This window comes from Schistocerca nitens, chromosome 5 (assembly GCF_023898315.1).
Source record: "Schistocerca nitens isolate TAMUIC-IGC-003100 chromosome 5, iqSchNite1.1, whole genome shotgun sequence".
NCBI classification, from domain to species: domain Eukaryota; kingdom Metazoa; phylum Arthropoda; class Insecta; order Orthoptera; family Acrididae; genus Schistocerca; species Schistocerca nitens.
Genome location: NC_064618.1, coordinates 637,749,310 through 637,771,242, shown reverse-complemented (window position 1 = coordinate 637,771,242; position 21,933 = coordinate 637,749,310). Strand labels below are relative to the sequence as shown.

The 21,933-nt window shown below is 39.9% G+C and overlaps 1 protein-coding gene across 1 annotated transcript in view; it reads right to left on the bottom strand.

Moving 5' to 3' along the window:
- The window catches only part of LOC126260636 (uncharacterized), a 206,337-nt gene that overhangs the window by 42,380 nt on the left and 142,024 nt on the right, over positions 1 to 21,933 (bottom strand). Inside the window, exons 17-19 of the mRNA XM_049957973.1 lie at positions 19,821 to 20,106; positions 7,567 to 7,681; positions 3,306 to 3,597 (exon numbers count right to left, since the gene is read on the bottom strand). Of these exons, the coding sequence (XP_049813930.1) occupies positions 3,306 to 3,597; positions 7,567 to 7,681; positions 19,821 to 20,106 (693 nt within the window). The remainder of the gene's footprint in view (positions 1 to 3,305; positions 3,598 to 7,566; positions 7,682 to 19,820; positions 20,107 to 21,933) is intronic.

Genomic DNA, 21,933 nt, shown 5'->3' with positions numbered 1-21,933 from the left:
ATTTACAAGATCACAGGTTAATGTAAGTGTGAGATAAACCAGTGCAAATGTGAAATGCTGGCACATATGTTGAATGCAAGCACACAAATGTACATGCATTGTATTGTACACGTGCCAGTTGTCAGTTTGTCAGATGTAGTTCCACGCCTGTTGCACTTGGTCGGTCAATACAGGGACAGTTGATACTGTTTGTGGATGAAGCTGGAATTGTCATCCAAAGATGTCCCATATGTGCTCAACTGGAGACAGATTGGGTGATTGAGCAGACCAAGGTGGTATGTCGACATTATGTATAGTATGTTGGGTTACAACAGTGGTGTGAGTGAACATTAACCTGTTGGAAAACACCCACTCGAATGCTGTTCATGAATGGCAGCATAACAGGTCGAATCACCAGCATGATGTACAAACTTGCAGTCAGGGTGCATGAGATAACCATAAGTGCTCCTGTTGTCATACGAAATTGCACCCTATACCATAACTCCAGGTGTAGGTCCAGTGTGTCTAGCATACAGACAGGTTGATTGCTGGCCCTCAACTGGCCTCCTCCTAGCCAACATATGGCCACCACTGGCACCAAGGTTGAATCAGCTTTCATCAGAAAAGACAAAAGTCCTCCATCCAGCCCTTCAATGAGATCTTGCTTGACGCCATTAAAGTCGCAAACAGCAGTGGTTTGGGGCCAGTGGAGTGTATGCTACAGTGCATCTGGCTTGGAGCTGTCCTTGAAGTAACGGATTTGTAACAACTCGTTCTGTCACTGTAGTGCTATCTGCTGCTCAAATTGCTGCTGCAGATGTAGTACGATGCTCCAGAGCCATATACCAAACAAGGTGGTCTTCCCTCTCAGTAGTGCCACATGGCTGTCAGGAGCCCAATTTTCTTGCAACCGTACATTCTCGTGACCCCCACTGTATGTCATCATGTACAACGACTACATTGCTGCCGAGTCTTTCTGCAGTATCACAAAAGGAACCTCCAGCTCCTTGTAGGCCTATTACACAACCTCATTCAACTCACTGGTGGTTGATAATGGCTTCTTCATTGTCTTAAAGGCATTCTTGACTAACATCATCTTAAAACGTTCATTCTCATTCTGTTACAGCATGTATTAAAAGAAAACCTGATTTGCATCCTCGTAATGGTGCTACTAGCGCCACTCTTATAGGAGACTGGTGCGATATTTGAATAGACATCATCCTTCAGGTGTAGAAACATGCCTACCAACCCTTTTTTTCCCCATCAGCGTGTATGAAGTTTGGTTTGAATTACACATGTGTTTCAGATGTATGCTTACATGTCAGCCCTTCCTTCACCTACCACCACTCCCATCCCTGGAAGTGCTATAGGTGTCCTAGATCCATGAAATTCATCCCCTCCCCCTAGATATTTTATCATGTGTTCAATGTTTGTCACTTGTTTTCAATTACTTTTACATATCACCTCTCCACCTATTTATAAAACTTACTTTTACATTCTCAGGGTGTATACGTGGACAAGGAAAAAAAATTCCCGGATTTTTCCCAGATTTCCCGGTTAAAAATACACTTTGTCCCGGATGAAAACACACTTTTTCCGTGTTAAGTAACAGTATACTTTTCCTCGGGACTGTAAAACTTGTCAATCCTTTCAACACTGGTTGTTTTATACACCGACGTAGAATTTCTCGGCGCTTTAGAAAACGAAACTCAGGGGAAAAAACACGTTTAGGAAAGATTTTTGATGTGCAGCAACATGTACACTGCATATTTTCGTATTACGAAAGTATAAATTCGAATTCCACCAAACACCGCATGTTACTTTCCGAAGGATTGAAATCGAGATTGCGATACGCTTTTGTAAGCCAGTCGTAGCTCATGTCAAGCGATCTCGCCAATCGATGTCAGCGGATACTACAAACAAAAGGTTTTATGTTAGGAAATAGTTTCACATTTCATTCACACACTTTAGCTTCTGAAGCATGAGATCGAAAAGTAGTAGTACGAAATTTATATAAATTTGGAATTGCCAAATTCTTCCGTAATCTGTGAGAGTCTCCGTTTCTTCTCCTTCCTCGTTCTAACAAACAATCTTGTCATCACTAATTCTGTAACTATTCCTGCCAGTGTCAAAATTTATTCTCTGGTTAACTTCACTAACCCTGCCACAATCACCAGTTTAGTTATGCCGCATTTGTTCTCCGATTCGGCGTTATTACGTGTTCGTACAACGCGTTTTCCGCGCTACTCCCAGAATAGAACTTTAGCGGCTGCTAGCAGGTGACTGTATAAATGGCCCTTAGTAGTGTAGCGGTCTGGCCAAAAATGTTTTGTCAAAATTTCATTTTCTTGGCTACACGGAGAAGACAATATGTAATCTTAGTTGCCTGTTATTCCTGTTAGTCATTTATTTCCACTCTGGTAGTCTGAATCTATGGAATTCGCTAGTAATTATAACAACGCTGATCATTTGCAAACCCAGTCAACCACATAAACAGCGATTGTCATTCACCCTCTCAACTTTATTCTCTCAGCTTGTGTACAGGAAAGTTTATTTCTAGATGTGACGGATGGTGGGCGCTTTGTGAAACAAGGTCTTTTTCCTCAATAATATGAATTTGGAGCCTCCCCTACCCTCCCAGAAACTGCCTCCGGGGGCAGATACCCCGGTTTGCCCCCGCCTGTTGAGCATACGTGAATCTGTAGCTTAGGTGCACCAGCAAAATTTTTCTGGATAGCATCTGGCTGCTTGCTGCAATTCCTTGTACAGCCAACTGCCACACTTCTGTAGCCAGAAGCGGGAGAAGGTACTACTCATACGCGACTCAACTGTACTTGCGCATAAGCTCGCTCCCAACCACTCAAACGAATCTATTGTAAACACTTGTGACGTCACGCTCATCGGAGGCGATTTGTTGTTATGAAACACTGCATAGTCTTCCCAAAGACTTTAACACGTTTTGCTGTTGGCAGACACTTGTATGAGCACTGTGTTTTGTTCTTGTATATGGTGCATTTCCTTTGCAACTTAAGTTTTATTTTCGTTTTTTTCTCTTGTTCATGTTATATTGCTGCAGTATTATTCTGAATTAGCGAGATACAGTAATATTCTTTGTTAGAGTATTGGTTCTTACTAGTCAAAGTTACGAAAATGTAACTAAAAACTAAAACAATGAAAAATTCCCATAATTCTAAAAGATTCCCGGGTATTTCCCGGTTTTCTCCTGGATGAAAAAATTCCCTGGTTTTTCCCGGATCTCCCGGTTCGTATACACCCTGATTCTGTTCTCTCTCAAAAGTACAACCTAAAATGGAAAACGTACTTACCTTAAAAACCTGCTCAGCAGTGTCAAGCCAATGTGGCTGAGCAAAATAGACACTCTCAGAAACCAGGTATCCTGTGCAAATGCTTGAAGTGAAGGCTCGTGGGAAGACAATGATGAACTGGCCTGGCTCCTGGACAGTATGGCAGAGAGACACACCATGTTGCACGAGCATTGGGGGCGGCACCATGGCAGTGTCAGAAGGCAACCAGATGGTGCGATTGCGGCAATAACGTGGCACCAGTTTCCCGAGAGCGTTCCTGAATGCTGTACTGTAGGTGTCGGGTATGCCATACCTGCAAGAAAAGTTGAGCTTCAGTGTAAATTGTCTGAACAACAGAAACGGAAAAAATTATCGACATATGTCCTTCAAAGTTACATAATTGTAGTACAATATACAAACTGTGAACTGTTACCTGCAATGCAACACTTCTAGCTGTGGTGCACTTGCAATAAACTGTTGTCTACTTAACTACTGATCTACATCTTCATCTGTATGGAATGTGGCAGAGGGTAGATAGTCTACCAATATTAATTCAGGATGTATATGCGAACAAGGAAAAAAAATTCCTGGATTTTTCCCAGATTTCCCGGTTAAAAATACACTTTCTCCCGGGTGAAACACACTTTTTCCGTGTTAAGTGACAGTATATTTTCCTGCGGAACTGCAAAACTTATCAATCCTTTGAATAGTTGTGGTTTTATACAAGAGTGTAGAATTTCCTGGTACTTTAGAAAATGAAACTCGGGGAAAAAGACACGTTTTGGAAATGTCTTTGATGTGCACCAACCTGTACACTGCATATTTTCATATTATGAAAGTATACATAGGAATTCCACCAAACACCGCATATTGCTTTCCGAATAATTGAAATTGTGATCGCAATGCGCTTTTGTAAGCCAGTCATAGCTTATGTCAAGTGATCTTGCCAGTCAATGACAGCGGATATTCAGAGCATAGGACACGTGATGTAGTCAGCCAACAGCAACATCACTGTTATGTAACATGAACACACAAAGAGGGAAAGTTAATAGTTTAAATTAATATACATAATGTTGCTACACATATAATATTGGTCTCTAAGGTTAATAAGCTGTAAGAGAAGCTAAGCTTTCACATATAATGTTGATTTTTTTTGCGCATGTTACACTTTAAGATATATCACACAAATGTGCCAGCAAAATTTTTAATAATGACATAAATGTCTGGTCTTCAGGGTTTGACATTCTTCTAAATGGCTCGTCATCAAAGAGTTGATTTTTAAATGAAAATCAAACACTCTGTGATTTAAGAAATTCATGGTACATTCTCGCACATAGTTCAACTTACGTAAAAAGATACTTACTTTGAAAGTAACACTTTTCAAACCACCATTTGCAATATTTTCCTGCGACCTGTTAGAAATAGGTTCGTTTCAGCAGTTGCCAGAGAGCACAGATAACAGGCAACATTGCGCTTGCACAGCTACCATGACACAGAAAGCCCTTATGTATGTACATGTAAAACATTAAAGATCATACATTATGTCATAAAAGAAACAAGACATCAGAGGATACTCCAAGAGCACAGTAATTTGGTGAACCATACTAAAATGTGCACATTTAAAGTGCATACTCAAAGTGCACGTTTGTATGTCCAGATTCCCAATGAAGTAGACTTCGACCTGATATTAAGCTTTTCAGTGTGGTTTTCGGGGTGTAAATTTTCTTGGAGCACCAGTACTGTATTATATCATGTTTGGTTCTTTATTATCAAATAATGCCATATGTGCTAGAAGAAATGCAGTGAACAGTTGAAACTAGCCAGTGGAATTAAACATTTCTTTCAAATACATTGACTGCCTCTGGGGAAAAGGTTAATAAAAGTCAAATTTCTTTAGCAAACACACAAAAATAACTTCATTGTTCCGCAAGGCGATTAATGCTTGACTCTCAGAAAGGTGGAAATAAAATAAAATCTGACACTAATAACATATTTTAGCCTTCCGCAATTATGTGAATGTATTTTAATTAAATTGATAGCTCCCGGCCACAGATATCAGTTTTGATTTCATTTGACGTGAGAGTGATATCAGCCTGGGATCTACGATATTTGCGAACTGGGTCAGTACAACAAGAAAATCGAATTTTCAAAAATATGTTCATATCGTAGCGCACATCTTTCTGAAAAGTCTGAAACATAAAACGTACGTGTTCGAGGAAATGTAAGACATGTTATTTGATCTTAAGTGTGCCGAAGTGCAGTGCCACGCCTCTTCATACAGCATTGTTCTATCGCATAATGCTGTATTTTGCTCTGTAGAATTGAAACATGTATATTTTGTAATGGATGCCATCAAACTATATTCAGGACAGTGGTAACTGAAATGTCCTGTGGTGCCTCTCCTGCTCCCAGTTGACTGGTTTGACAACCTGCCCCTCTTTAAAAAAATCTTGCAATTAATAGCAGATGGGATTATTTGTAATTGGGATAACAAGAACTCAGACAAGAGACAAGCAAGAAAGTAAAGAAAGTATGCATTTCTTCAATCTTTAGCTCCTAGCATTTTTTCCTCTCTAATCTTGCTACAGCTTTACATGATGTGCTTTCCTTTCTGCAAAAGAATCTATTACCTCATCAAAGTTCATCAAACGTTTTGCTACATGAAAAATCGAAATCTCGTTATCTAATACTGAAAAAGCTGTTAATACAAATAATACCCAAGACCGGTGTGGTTCCTCGATCTGATTACGTCTATTTCATCACTGTCTGCTAGATAAAACAAAATAGGCCTTTCTAATACTGCAGCAATTTTGTAACACACACCAAATAAACGAGACTGTTTTGGCGCAAATTGTCATTTTTATAACACGACAGAATATAGTTCATGAAGTACCAATATCAAATGCCTATTAGGCCTACTACAAGAAAAAAAGCTGTATGTTAGGAAATAGTTTCACATTTCATTCATACACACCAGTTTCTTAAGCATGAGATCGAAAAGTAGTATTTTTATATAAATTTGGAATTATCTTATTCTTCCATAATTTGTGTGACATCTTCGTTTCTTCTCCTTCCTCGTTCTAATAAACAATCTTGTCATCACCAATTCTGTAGCTATTCCTGCCGTTGTCAAAATTTGTTCGCCGATTAACTTCACTAACCCTGCCAGAATCAGCGGTTTAGTTAACCCGCGATTATTCTCCGTTTACGCGTTGTTACATGTTCGTACAACACGTTTTCCGCATTACTTCCAGTTGCTAGCTGGTGACTGTACAACTGGTCCTTACTAGAATGAGATTTTCACTCTGCAGCGGAGTGTGCACTGATATGAAACTTCCTGGCCGATTAAAACTGTGTCCCAGACCAAGACTCGAACTCAGGACCTTTGCCTTTCGTGGGCAAGTGCTCTACCATCCGAGCTACCCAAGCACGACTCACAACCGATCCTCACAGGTCCTGCACACAGTGGTCCTTACTAGTGTAGTGATCTGGCCAAAAATTTTCTGGCAAAATTTCATTTTCTTGGATACACCGAGAAGATAATACGTAATTTTTCTCACCTGTTATACCTGTTAGTCATTTATTTCCACTCTGGTAGTCTGAATCTATAGATTTCGCTAGTAATTATAACAACACTGATCTTTTGCAAACCCAATGAACCACATAATCAGACAGCGATTGGCATTCATCCATTCGCCTTTACTTCGCTCTGCTTGTATGGCCCCGTGGTCACCTTAACTGCTTGGCTATCTGAGCACACTTCCCATCCAAACCAAATTCCCAAACCCTCATACACTATTTCATTAGTGATCCACTGTCCACAATCCTCATTGCTCGCAGCATTTAGCACGATTCCTACAAGAGGTCGGACCTAGGTGCATTAGCTTAAGATATCATTTAATGCCATAAAGGCATTTATATTATAATTATTATAATTATATGTGTGGTCTCTCTTCTTTCTTCCATGTCCAAAAGATCAGACACCACACATATAGAAGTCATACTAGTGATTAAAAAATAATAACAGCCATATTAATGATTAAAAAATAAGGCGATTCACAGTTCTCATAACTAACTAAACATTATGACTGTTTAATATATCTATCTGTTTGTAAATAACATATTTCCTTCAGTAAGCTAAAAGCTTGCCAAATTTTATGTTTATATGGTGAAGCACAAAGCTGTAAGCACACAATTTCTTTAACTGAGAAACCACCCGAAGCAGTTTTCACTACAAACACAAAATGATACACAACTTAATTTGTAAGAATCATTAATTTACCAAATCTTGCTTGCGCCTGTGTGAAGGTATTCAATCCAAGGGAGACCATGAGGATCTCTGTACCAACAGCATGTTGTGAATAACATTCCCACATGGAGGGTTGGCACTGTCACGCCTGGAAAAAAAATTGAGCTTAGTATGGCTTACTGTGATCAGTATTTACAGTGGTGTCCTAATTAACCTGAAACTTTAATTTTTATTTTTTATTGAACTTTGCCATTTGTCTTGGTCTCACATTGAACTTCTGCCCAAAATATAGAATATCTTGTCTCAAATGTTCTATAAAAATAATATTTGAAAATAAAAATTAGCTGTTAGCTATTAGGTGCACATTTTTCAAACACTGAAGGGAAGCTCCAGTATACCTTACTGGATTACCACACTTGGGGGGAGAGAATGTTAAGTTACTCTCTAAAAGTAATGTCAATACAGAACTTTGAGAAATGATCATGCAGCTAAAGGTGTGTTTAACACACTAGGGAGCAGCTCGTCTTGCTCTGGGCATGTGTCTATGTCTGTAGGCCGAAATGGGTATTGTGGGCATGAAGTGTCCAGTGGTCAGGCATTGCACTAAAGGCATCTAAGGTCACTTCTGGTCAGCATACCTCAGCAAGCCAATGCCCTTCAGTACTCACTGGAAGGACTCATTTACAACAACAGCTGTGCTGCAAGGACTTTGCAAATAAATGCTACTAGAATTCTTAGTGATTATGGTACTGACAAATTCTGGATACTGGCTGGATGCCAGATGGGATGTGAATGGTACAAACTATTATCTGGCTGCTGATCTACTGAGTAAGGCTTGGCACATGAGTGTTTTTGTACAAACATTTTCATTGTCTTCCAAAATATCTTATACTATTCTATGCTTAGCTGTTAAAACTTTCTTGGCCTTATAAAATCTCTTATACTATAGAAAACATAGATTATAAAACATACTTTGGTATCCTTCCTTCTTCCTCTTTATTCAGCTATCTTTCTTTGATTCTATCCTCTCTATTTAGGTGTGTGTGTGTGTGTGTGTGTGTGTGTGTAATCCATCTCGAAAAAGAATTTGTCCGAAAGCTAGCGAAATTTTTTGTCTTGTTTCGTCCCTGTCAATGATTCAATGCCTGCACTTTTCAGTGCGTTGTTACCTTCACTAAATAAAATAAATAAATAAACAGAAATATGTTTTGTCAAGACTTTCTGTTGCCATTATAAAAGTATGATTTTGATTCATTCACAAAGTGAACATGTTAACTCAGAAAATGATAGCCTAATTTTCAGTAGATGAAGATTTTTGGTGTTTTCCGAATTTTATTGATCTGTTGCAAATAGATGGGCAGACAGAAAATTGGGTCATACGTTCGCTATTCAATGAAGCATGACGTTACAATGTACTCCTTGACTAAAATGAAATGCAGTGTATCATAAGCAGATTTACTTAAATTGTTAAACTACTATCGTCTATTCCTTTTTAGCTTTCTATCTAAGTCAATAGTGTGTGGTATCATTATTTTTAATCATCACCAACACCACCACCATCAATATCATCTCTGGTGTCATTATCTCGGATGATAGTGACACCTAACCAATGAGAGGTGAGAAAAGGAGGCCTTGTATGTCTACATGTGTTAACTGTAAGTTAGCCGATGCCAGAGGATGGGGGTTACGAGAGCAAGCTTATAATCTTGGATGTCATAAATATTTGGCTGTTTCTTATATGCTGCAATTGCAATTTCTAAGGTTGTGATTTGTGTGGGACCAGAGAACTCAACTGTTTTCCCCAGATACATAGTGCATTTCTCTTTCATATTGACATTAGAATGTGAGAATACTCCTTTGTCTCTTGCTTTCATCAAACATTCACTGTTGGCAGCACTACAAAATGTGCTGCCCACTTACCATTCTCCTCCCCACATTTGTCCTAGTCCTTAGCCAAGCTGGTCTCAACATTCTCCTTCGGACATCTTCAAAATAAAACTGCATATGATCTCAACTTCCAAATATTCATCTTTAAATGTAACATGACCCCTATATTAATCTTTTAAAGAACATAAAAAAGTTGAATGCAGCAGCAATGTAATATGACCCTGTAGTTTTTGAATGAAAAATTTGGGGAAAAATCTTGTTTTATAATCAGTTAAAACCTATCAGAATAACTAAACCTAATAACCTAATACCAATCAGAATAACTAAACAACAAATTCTAGCAATGATACAATTCATAATCACAACTAACTATAATAAACTGGTAAATTCAAACAACACGTTATTTTCTCACTTTGTTTCAGTTATATCCATAATAACTTCATTGTATTTTTTTGATTAAAGTACTCATGACAATCCAGTCGTAAGCAAGAAATAAAATGTAGTTTTATGATACAGAACTTGTATAATCATAAATATACTACTACCCATTTCATAACAATTGACTCCTTCGTTTTCATAACAACTGACTCCTTCGTTTTGAGATTCTTATCTGGCTGCATCTTCCCCCATGAACCATGGACCTTGCCGTTGGTGGGGAGGCTTGCGTGCCTCAGCGATACAGATGGCCGTACCGTAGGTGCAACCACAACGGAGGGGTATCTGTTGAGAGGCCAGACAAACATGTGGTTCCTGAAGAGGGGCAGCAGCCTTTTCAGTAGTTGCAGGGGCAACAGTCTGGATGATTGACTGATCTGGCCTTGTAACATTAACCAAAACGGCCTTGCTGTGCTGGTAGTGCGAACAGCTGAAAGCAAGGGGAAACTACAGCCGTAATTTTTCCGGAGGACATGCAGCTTTACTGTATGATTAAATGATGATGGCGTCCTCTTGGGTAAAATATTCCGGAGGTAAAATAGTCCCCCATTCGGATCTCCGGGCGGGGACTACTCAAGAGGATGTCGTTATCAGGAGAAAGAAAACTGGCATTCTACGGATCGGAGCGTGGAATGTCAGATCGGGCAGGTAGGTTAGAAAATTTAAAAAGGGAAATGGATAGGTTAAAGTTAGATATAGTGGGAATTAGTGAAGTTCGGTGGCAGGAGGAACAAGACTTTTGGTCAGATGATTACAGGGTTATAAATACAAAATCAAATAGGGGTAATGCAGGAGTAGGTTTAATAATGAATAAAAAATAGGAGTGCGGGTTAGCTACTACAAACAGCATAGTGAACGCATTATTGTGGCCAAGATAGACACAAAGCCCATGCCTACTACAGTAGTACAAGTTTATATGCCAACTAGCTCTGCAGATGATGAAGAAATTGATGAAATATATGACGAGATAAAAGAAATTATTCAGGTAGTGAAGGGAGACGAAAATTTAATAGTCATGGGTGACTGGAATTCGTCAGTAGGAAAAGGGAGAGAAGGAAACATAGTAGGTGAATATGGATTGGGGGGAAGAAATGAAAGAGGAAGCCGCCTTGTAGAATTTTGCACAGAGCATAACTTAAATCATAGCTAACACTTGGTTCAAGAATCATAAAAGAAGGTTGTATACCTGGAAAAATCCTGGAGATACTAATAGGTATCAGATAGATTATATAATGGTAAGACAGAGATTTAGGAACCAGGTTTTAAATTGTAAGACATTTCCAGGGGCAGATGTGGATTCTGACCACAATCTATTGGTTATGAACTGCAGATTGAAACTGAAGAAACTGCAAAAAGGTGGGAATTTAAGGAGATGGGACCTGGATAAACTGAAAGAACCAGAGGTTGTAGAGAGTTTCAGGGAGAGCATAAGGGAACAATTGACAGGAATGGGGGAAAGAAATTCAGTAGAAGAAGAATGGGTAGCTCTGAGGGATGAAGTAGTGAAGGCAGCAGAGGATCAAGTAGGTAAAAAGACAAGGGCTAATAGAAATCCTTGGGTAACAGAAGAAATATTGAATTTAATTGATGAAAGGAGAAAATATAAAAATGCAGTAAATGAAGCTGGCAAAAAGGAATACAAACGTCTCAAAAATGAGATCGACAGGAAGTGCAAAATGGCTAAGCCGGGATGGCTAGAGGACAAATGTAAGGATGTAGAGGCTTGTCTCACTAGGGGTAAGATAGATACTGCCTACAGGAAAATTAAAGAGACCTTTGGAGAGAAGAGAACCACTTGTATGAATATCAAGAACTCAGATGGATACCCAGTTCTAAGCAAAGAAGGGAAGGCAAAAAGGTGGAAGGAGTATATAGAGGGTTTATACAAGGGCGATGTACTTGAGGACAATATTATGGAAATGGAAGAGGATGTAGATGTAGATGAAGATGAAATGGGAGATAAGATACTGCGTGAAGAGTTTGACAGAGCACTGAAAGACCTGAGTCGAAACAAGGCCCCGGGAGTAGACAACATTCCATTAGAACTACTGATGGCCTTGGGAGAGCCAGTCATGACAAAACTCTACCATCTGGTGAGCAAGATGTATGAGACAGGCGAAATACCCACAGACTTCAAGAAGAATATAATAATTCCAATCCCAAAGAAAGCAGGTGTTGACCGATGTGAAAATTACCGAACTATCAGTTTAATAAGTCACAGCTGCAAAATACTAACGCGTATTCTTTACAGACGAATGGAAAAACTGGTAGAAGCTGACCTCGGCGAAGATCAGTTTGGATTCCGCAGAAATGTTGGAACACGTGAGGCAATACTGACCCTACGACTTACCTTAGAACATAGATTAAGGAAAGGCAAACCTACGTTTCTAGCATTTGTAGACTTAGAGAAAGCTTTTGACAGTGTTGACTAGAATATTCTCTTTCAAATTCTGAAGGTGGCAGGGGTAAAATACAGGGAGCGAAAGGCTATTTACAATTTGTACAGAAAGCAGATGGCAGTTATAAGAGTCGAGGGGCATGAAAGGGAAGCAGTGGTTGGGAAAGGAGTGAGACAGGGTTGTAGCCTCTCCCCGATGTTATTCAATCTGTATATTGAGCAAGCAGTAAAGGAAACAAAAGAAAAATTCGGAGTAGGTATTAAAATTCATGGAGAAGTAGTAAAAACTTTGAGGTTCGCCGATGACATTGTAATTCTGTCAGAGACAGCAAAGGACTTGGAAGAGCAGTTGAACGGAATGGACAGTATCTTGAAAGGAGGATATAAGATGAACATCAACAAAAGCAAAACGAGGATAATGGAATGTAGTCAAATTAAATCGGGTGATGCTGAGGGGATTAGATTAGGAAATGAGACACTTAAAGTAGTAAAGGAGTTTTGCTATTTAGGGAGTAAAATAACTGATGATGGTCGAAGTAGAGAGGATATAAAATGTAGACTGGCAATGGCAAGGAAATCGTTTCTGAAGAAGAGAAATTTGTTAACATCGAGTATAGATTTAAGTGTCAGGAAGTCGTTTCTGAAAGTATTTGTATGGAGTGTAGCCATGTATGGAAGTGAAACATGGACGATAACCAGTTTGGACAAGAAGAGAATAGAAGCTTTCGAAATGTGGTGCTACAGAAGAATGCTGAAGATAAGGTGGGTAGATCACGTAACTAATGAGGAGGTATTGAATAGGATTGGGGAGAAGAGAAGTTTGTGGCACAACTTGACTAGAAGAAGGGATCGGTTGGTAGGACATGTTTTGAGGCATCAAGGGATCACAAATTTAGCATTGGAGGGCAGCGTGGAGGGTAAAAATCGTAGAGGGAGACCAAGAGATCAATACACTAAGCAGATTCAGGAGGATGTAGGTTGCAGTAGGTAATGGGAGATGAAGAAGCTTGCACAGGATAGAGTAGCATGGAGAGCTGCATCAAACCAGTCTCAGGACTGAAGACCACAACAACAACATCTGGCTGCATGATGAAAATTTATGTGCTTTATCTCGTTGGAATTGCAGCAATGTTTACTTTTATTTGGTGTACTAATATCACTTTTTAGTTGAAAAGGGGTGACATCTGCAGTAATATTTACAAGAAAGCTCTTTTGTGCATGTTTTGGCGAATGTCGACCTTGGAGAGTCACAGAAGCCAGACCATAATTATGTTAACAGTATAAAGAGAAACCATTGTCTACTTGAAGGCAGTTTTTGTTGCTTCCTGAATAGTGACTCTGTCTTAATACGAGGGGCGTTTGAAAAGTTTGTGCAAAGCCCGAGAGATGGCACCACTGGCGCATGTCGAGGTCACGAGGTCATGTGTAGTTAGTAGCATCTTTGGAAAGAATGGACACCGAGTTTCAGCCATACTGGTCTATTTCTTTGTGTTTGGCATTTGTGTGAATCAAGGAAGTTGAGTGACTGTCAAAAAATGGACGGAAAGAATTTCTTGTGGTGATGAAACATTACTTTACGAAAGGCAAAATGTCTCGGGAGACTAAAGAGAAGCTTGATAAACATTACGGTGACTCTGCACCTTCGATTACAACAGTTTATAAGTGGTTTCAAAATTTTCAGAGTGGCCATATGGGCACAAGTGATGGTGAACATTCTGGGCACCTTGTGGAGGTTACAACTCCAGAAATCATTGATGAAATCCATGATATGGTGATGGATGACAGAAGAGTTAAGGTGCGTGAGATTGATAGTGCTGTGGGCATCTCGAATGAATGGGTACATAATATTTTGCATAAACATTTGGACATGAGAAAGCTATCCACAAGATGGGTTCCGCGACTGCTCACACTTGACCAAAACCAGAATTGTGTGAAGTGTTGCAAGGATGGTTTGCAGCTGTTCAGGAAGAATCCGCAGGACTTTAAGCGTCATTTCGTCACTGTGGATGAAACATGGATACATTACTATACTCCTGAGACCAAACAACAATCTAAACAATGGGTTACCAAGGGAGAATCTGCACAAAAACAGGTGAAGACTACTACTTCGGCCGGAAAGGTTATGGCGACTGTCTTTTGGGATTCGCAAGGGATAATCCTCATCGACTATCTGGAAAAGGGTAAAACTATTACACGTGCATATTATTCATCATTATTGGACCATTTGAAAACCGAGCTGCAAAGAAAAACGCCAGCGATTGGACTGCAAAAAAGTCCTTTTCCATCACGACAATGCACCAGCACACACTTCAGCAGTTGTGGTCGCAAAATTAATGGAAATAGTATTCCAACTCATTTCACATCCCCCCTATTCTCCAGACTTGGCTCACTAGGACTACTATTTGTTCCCCAATTTGAAGAAATCGCGGGTGGGACAAAGATTTTATTCAAATGAGGAGGTGATTGCAGCAACTAATAGCTGTTTTGCAGACTTGGAGAATTTCTATTATTCGGAAGGGATCAACAATGTTGGACGAAGTGTATAAGTCTACAAGGAGACTAAAACATGTAAGTAGTTTTTATTTTTGCATGAACTTTTCAAGCGGCCCTCGTAAAGGTGGATGGATTTCCGAGGTTCGCCTAGTAGCAACACATTTGAGCAAGATGAGAAGTATAAATGGAAGCTCTGTCATTACCTTTCACCAGGTCCATCAGATTCACCTGGTCCTACTCCAAATCCCATGCCACTTTCCTTGATGTTGATCTCCATCTGTCCAATGGCCAGCTCCACACATCTGTCCACATCAAACCCACCAACAAACAACAGTACCTCCATTGTGACAGCTGCCATCTATTCCATATCAAATGGTCCCTTCCCTACAGCTTAGGTCTTCGTGGTAAACGAATCTGCTCCAGTCCGGAATCCCTGAACCATTACACCAATAACCTGAAAACAGCTTTCGCATCCCGCAACTACCCTCCCAACCTGGTACATAAGCAAATAACCAGAGTCACTTCCTCATCCCCTCAAACCCAGAACTTCCCACAGAACCCCAAAAGTGCCCCCCTTGTGACAGGATACTTTCCGGGACTGGATCAGACTCTGAATGTGGCTCTCCAGCAGGGATACGACTTCCTCAAATCCTGCCCTTAAATGAGATCCATCCTTCATGAAATACTCCCCACTCCACCAAGAGTGTCTTTCCACCGTCCACCTAACCTTCGTAACCTCTTGGTTCCTCCCTATGAAATCCCCAAACCACCTTCCCTACCCTCTGGCTCCTACCCTTGTAACCGTCCCTGGTGTAAAACCTGTCCCATGCACCCTCCCACAACCACCTACTCCAGTCCTGTAACCCGGAGGGTGAACACGATTAAAGGCAGAGCCACGTGTGAAATAACCCACGTGATTTACCAACTGACATGCCTACACTGTGGGAATGACCAGCAACAAACTGTCCATTCGCACGAACGGACACAGGCAGACAGTGTTTGTTGGTAATGAGGATCACCCTGTGGCGAAACATGCCTTGGTGCATGGCCAGCACATCTTGGCACAGTGTTACACCATCCGGGTTATCTGATACTTCCCACTGACACCAACCTATCAGAACTCCAGAGATGGGAACTTGCCCTTAAATATATTCTCTCTTCCCATTACCCACCAGGCCTCAACCTCCACTAATTTCAAGTTGCTGCCCCTCGTACATCACCTGTCATTCAACAACATCTTTGCCTCTGTACTTCCACCTCGACTGACATCTCTGCCCAACCTCTTTGCATTTACATATGTCTGCCTGTGTCTGTATATGTGCGGATGGATATGTGTGTTTGCAAGAGTGTATACCCGTCCTTTCTCCCCCCTAAGGTAAGTCTTTCCGATCCCAGGATTGGAATGACTCCTTACCCTCTCCATTAAAACCCACATCCTTTCGTCTTTCCCTCTCCTTCCCTCTTTCCTGATGAAGCAACCTTGGGTTGCGAAAGCTTGAAATTTGTGTGTATTTGTGTGTTTATTATTGTGTCTATCTCCCAGCGCTTTCTCGTTTGGTAAGTTACAGCATATTTGTTTTTTATATATATTTTCCCATGTGGAATGTTTCCCTCTATTATATTCATATGTTTAATTTATTAGTTTTTTCACTATGGGCTCGCAGAGGCTATGTTACTGGACCTCTAAACAGTTTTTCCATTTCACTGTTCATTGTTGCAGTATCTACATTGGGGCTTCCTGACAGATATGAAACAATCATGTTGTCATTTGTTGTTATGTACTCATATGAGACGGCCTTCATAATATAATTACTTGCCTTGTACTTGTGTGAAATTGTGCATCAATTACCGAATTGCAAAAAGTCAATGGTATTTTGTGCCTGTGCTTACTTTGAGGATGAAAAAGAACAGATCAAGGAATTCTGTACCTCAGTCAGTAAAGAAAACAGAAGAATGTCTCAATATTAAGGAAATTACAGGGAAGCGAATTTCGAGAGTATAGAGAGAATAGGTACTGCTAAGATTCTCAACTACAACATGATTTTTGAGCAGTGTTAAAATCAATAGGATAATACTTGTGATTTTTGTAGTATTCAATCTCTCAATCACTTTTCTAGAGAAGCAGTGAGTGGTGGATGGACTAAGTTTTCTCTTACTTCCCTACGCTATTTGATATTTTGATTCTACATATCTTGAAATGTATAATGTAAAAGCCTGAGGAAGTCCCAGAATCTTTCAATCTTCGTTCAATGTCTATGTTTATTATTGGAAATAATAGCAATTTAAAAAAAAAAAAAGTTATGCCTTGTATTTAAAGAGAGAGAGAGAGAGAGAGAGAGAGAGTTCTGGTGAACGAATGAGGTTTGCATTCAACAAGTTTAAACACAGAGCCATAAGAAAGAAAATTCATAACTTATATGTGGAAAAGCAGTTTCCAGCAGCAGCAGCAGCAGCAGCAGCAGGCATATTGGAAAAGTTCAAGACTGAAGTGGAAGACTTTACTGATATGAGTGAAGATTCTGTGAAGCTTGGAAAGTAGGAGATGAGGAAATGGCAGAAGTACATCTCTGAGGATGGTTTGTGAGTCACGTTTGAGTAGTCCAGTTGGCAGAGCACTTGCCTGTGAAAGTTAAAGGACCCGAGTTCAGGCCTTGGTCCGACACACAGTTTTAATCTGCCAGGAAATTTCAGCATGGAAATTATGGCAACAGTAATAAGTTAAAAACTTAACAATCCATTCACAGCTCATTATACATATAGAAAGTAGCTGATCTGCTGCCTGTGTCTATGTAATATGCCTTTATCTGCCTGCTACCCTTGTAAATGGACAACTTAACATGAAAAATTGAGATATCAAACTTCAGCCTTCACCCTTTAGCACTGGCTATTTGTGATTTCCAGGTACTACTAAGATCCTTGACTACAACATGATTTTTGAGCAGAGTTTCAAAAATTAAAATAAATAGGAGAATATTGGTGTTTTTTGTATATTCAATCTCTCAATCACTTTTCAACAAAAGCAGTGAGTGGTGGATGGCCTAAGTTTTCTCTTATTTGCCTATTTTTTCTGATATTTTGATTACACATATCTTGAAATGTATAATGCAAAAGTCTGAGGAAGTCTTAGAATTTTCCAATCTTCGTCAATGTCTATATTTATTACTGGAAATAACAGCAATAAAAAACCAAAAAATGTTTATTTTAGGTACCAGTTAATTTGAACAATTTTAACAGCTAGGTTAAAGTGGATACAGAAAAAAATGGCGGGGGGGGGGGGGGGGGGGGGACTGAAAACTGGTTGTTTCAGTGATAACTGGCGTCCCTAACAGGGAGCATGACGTACGGTGTAATCAACAAAAGTTCAATCTTTGTGCCCATGCTCTCTTTGCTGTTATAGCTACAATGGTAAGTGCAATTACAGCATCTCACATTTGACGTTGTAGTTGGGTTGGGTTGTTTGGGGGAAGAGACCAAACTACGAGGTCACTGGTCTCATTGGACTAGGGAAGGAAGTCGGCCAAGCCCTTTCAAAGGAACCATCCCGGCATTTGCCTGGAGCGATTTAGGGAAATCACGGAAAACCTAAATCAGGATGGCTGGACGCGAGATTGAACCGTCGTCCTCCCGAATGCGAGTCCAGTGTGCTAACCACTGCGCCACCTCGCTCAGTGACATTATAGTGATGAAATGTCTGCTCTGAAAATAGCTACCATCTGCCTGCAAATAGAAAAAGCTCGTAGCTATAAAGTGTGCAAAGGAAATTATTCTCCTAATCATGGTCTGGCTTCTATGACCCCTTAAGGTTGACACTTAGGGGAAAATGCTCAAAAAAGCATGCTTCCTCTTAAATATTACCGCATATGCTGTCCTCATTCCAATTAAACTCTAATATTCACAAATCAAGTAAAGGCAGACACTTAAAGACTATTCTGGCAAAGTACAACACATCAATGCTCACTGTGTTATGTAATCACAATATGAGCTCAAAGTCAGTGGTCAATCATTACGAAATTTGGGTCATTCCATGTAAAAACACAGATATTTTGGTGGACCCTATGGTGAATATTTTAGAATTTAGTCATATTTGGTACATGGATACCTACATGTCTTGATACTAAAACAGCCCATGGCACTGTCCTAACTCTAATCATTTTTGATAAATTCTGAAGACTTTAGGGCATGTACCTGGTCATTATTCAGGTGCCAATTTCCCTGTTTTCAGATACCTACTACTCACTAATGAGTTTACCTACATGCCTCAATTTTTTTGTGTTGGCCACTAAGTTGACATAACGTGCAGAAGGTAGGATACATCAGTTACATTTTTTATGAAAAATGTTGAAAAATAAACTTTTTCCATGCTGCGCTTTAAAATTGTGATTATGTGTAGCTATCGATGTATGTAGACACCTGGGTCATCTTTGGTTTGACTTGTAAACAGTAATAAGCTGTGGAGTTGGCAGTATGTTGAGCGCTCCCTCTTGTAATGTTGTACGAGTACATTGATTATTAATAAAACATGAAGGAAAGCAGTGTCTGGTGGAATTTCACTGCTAACAACATAATTTATATTACAGTTTGACAACAGATAAAACTGTATGTATGCAATGTATCTAAGTATTTCATGACATGTATTGACACATTCCGTTACATTACTCTGTGTGTTGCACTTTTATTTGCAGTGGCGAATTAAGGATTTTATATTATTTGAACCCATTGATTTTATAGCACCTTGTAAGCGCTTGTAAAGATTTTGTGTGTGTACATAACATTACATTATGCAAGTTTTTATTAAATATGTGGCAGTTAGTGATATACAGACAGTTCAATTTGTAATGCATTTGATGTGTTCTTCCACTCGTATACAGGCTATCTGATGATGATCTGTAGACCAAAACTGGTTGTATAAAAAAGAAAAATTTTTTCAGCAACTGTTGGTGGCTAATCATGACTTTTTAAAAATAAAATAGCTTTTCATTAGCAAGACAAACCACACCATTCATTCATTTTCAACTGAATACATCCTTAGCGTCTAAATATGTTACTACCTTACTGCATTAGAAGTACTACTCACCCATCACTGGACCAAGAGAACGTAGAACAGAACCACTATTGTTCGTGAGAACTTTCAGATTCCATGGGTGCTTTGCAAATGGGCTATTCTTTGATACAGGAAATCCATAGCCCCAGCCACTGGAATCGATAGAACCAGAATGGACGCAGACATGTGCCTGCCGGGACACCACGTGCTTCCAGAATTCCTGCTCCACTTCAGATGCAAGGGGTTCTGGCTGCTTAAACCACATGGCCATAGTATTCCTCGCAATCCGGTAAAATGCACTGAGAGCCATGCTTCGACCCTATAAAAGGAATATAATAATTTCATCAGATGATAAAATCAATACTACCAAAAAATAAAAAATTAAAGACACTACATTATTGTAATTTCACACTTTAGAAAATTTCACTTACAACTATGAAGTTGCGTGTTTGAGTGGGCATGAACAACTGATTCATTCATTCGCAAATTGTTTTTTGTAAATCCAAACCATCCAGCATACAAAATGAGTAAGTTATATACAAACACGTAGAAAGCACAATTGCAGACTACTTTGCAATTACCAAAAACGTGTTAAGAAGGCAGACAACAGTGTATAAAATTATGTATGACAATGGAGAAACACTTGACAGGAGATATCTTAGAATATGAAATATACATTTTGGTGTCCCTTTGCGGCTCCATTTCAGATTCTAGTCATATGGCATGTAAATGCTTTCCCCAGGTGCTCTAGACAGTAAGCACCTGATCACTACATACGCCATGACACACCTTGTGTCTACTGCGCAGGCATCTAACCCAATCATACTGAAGAGATTACAAAACTTATTGAATTGAAACAGCTCCCTTAAAGTGGTAACTTAAAAGTTTAACATACAAAAAAACAAATATTATTCACTTTAAACATAGTAGTCCAAATAGACAAATGATGGTAAATGATCAGATTTTGTAAAAAAAAAACCTGTTTAGCAAGTAAATTTTTGAGTTTGTACTTAGGTAACTGACTTCCATGGAAGCATCAGGTTGACTATGTCTCCTTAATGGAAAAAAGCTCTATCTACAAGTATTAAGGAGATTAGCACCATAGCTTAACTCTTAAATTCTTTTTCAAACTAATATCAAAAGGGCTTTCATCAAAAAATAGAAATCCAGGATGGAACGTAACAATATCATGAAGAGGAAAGTTGCTGCTCACTATACAGTGGAGATGCAGACTCGCAGGTAGGCACAACAAAAAGCCTGTCACAAACAAAGCTTTTGGCCAGTAAGGCCTTCATCAACAATAGATGACACACACACACACACACACACACACACACACGCCTCAGGCAATTGAAGTTACACTGCGAGCAGCATGATGGGAATGGCGACTGGGTGGGGTAAGGAAGAGGCTGGGGCAGTGAAGGGGAGAGGTAGTTGGTTGGGGTGGCAGACAATGACATGCTGCTGGGGAGTGTGCACGGATGAGGTGGAGAGAGGGTAGAGCAGCTATGTGCAGTTGGGAGTTTGGATGGAGGGGATGGGAGAAATGCGGAGGGGAGCGGGCAGGGGTTTAGTGGAAAAGGAGAGAAGAAAAAAGACTTGGTGCGATGGTGGAATGAGGACTGTGTAGTACTGGAATGAGAACAGGGAAGGGGGCTGGATGGGAAAGGACAATGACTAATGAAGGTTGAGGCCAGGATGGTTACAGAAACTTAAGATATATTGCGGGGAAAGTTACCACCTGCACATTCCAGAAAAGCTGGTGTTAGCGGAAAGGATCCATATCGCACAGGCTGTGAAGTAGTCATTGGAATGAAGGATGTCATTTTTGGCAGCATGCTCAGCAACAGGGTGGTCCACTTGTTCCTTGGTCTCAGTTTGTCGGTGGCCATTCATGCAGACAGACAGCTTGTTGGTTGTCATGCCCACATAGAATGCAGCACAGTGGTTGCAGCTTAGCTTGTAGATCACATGACTGGTTGCACAGGTAGCCTTGACTTTGATGGGATAGGTGATGTTTGTGAACGGACTGGAACAGGTGGTGGTGGGAGGATGAATGGGACAGGTCTTGCAAATAGGTCTATTACAGGGGTATGAGCATTAAGGGGTCGTGTAGGGATGGAAGAGTATATTTTTTAGCTTCGGT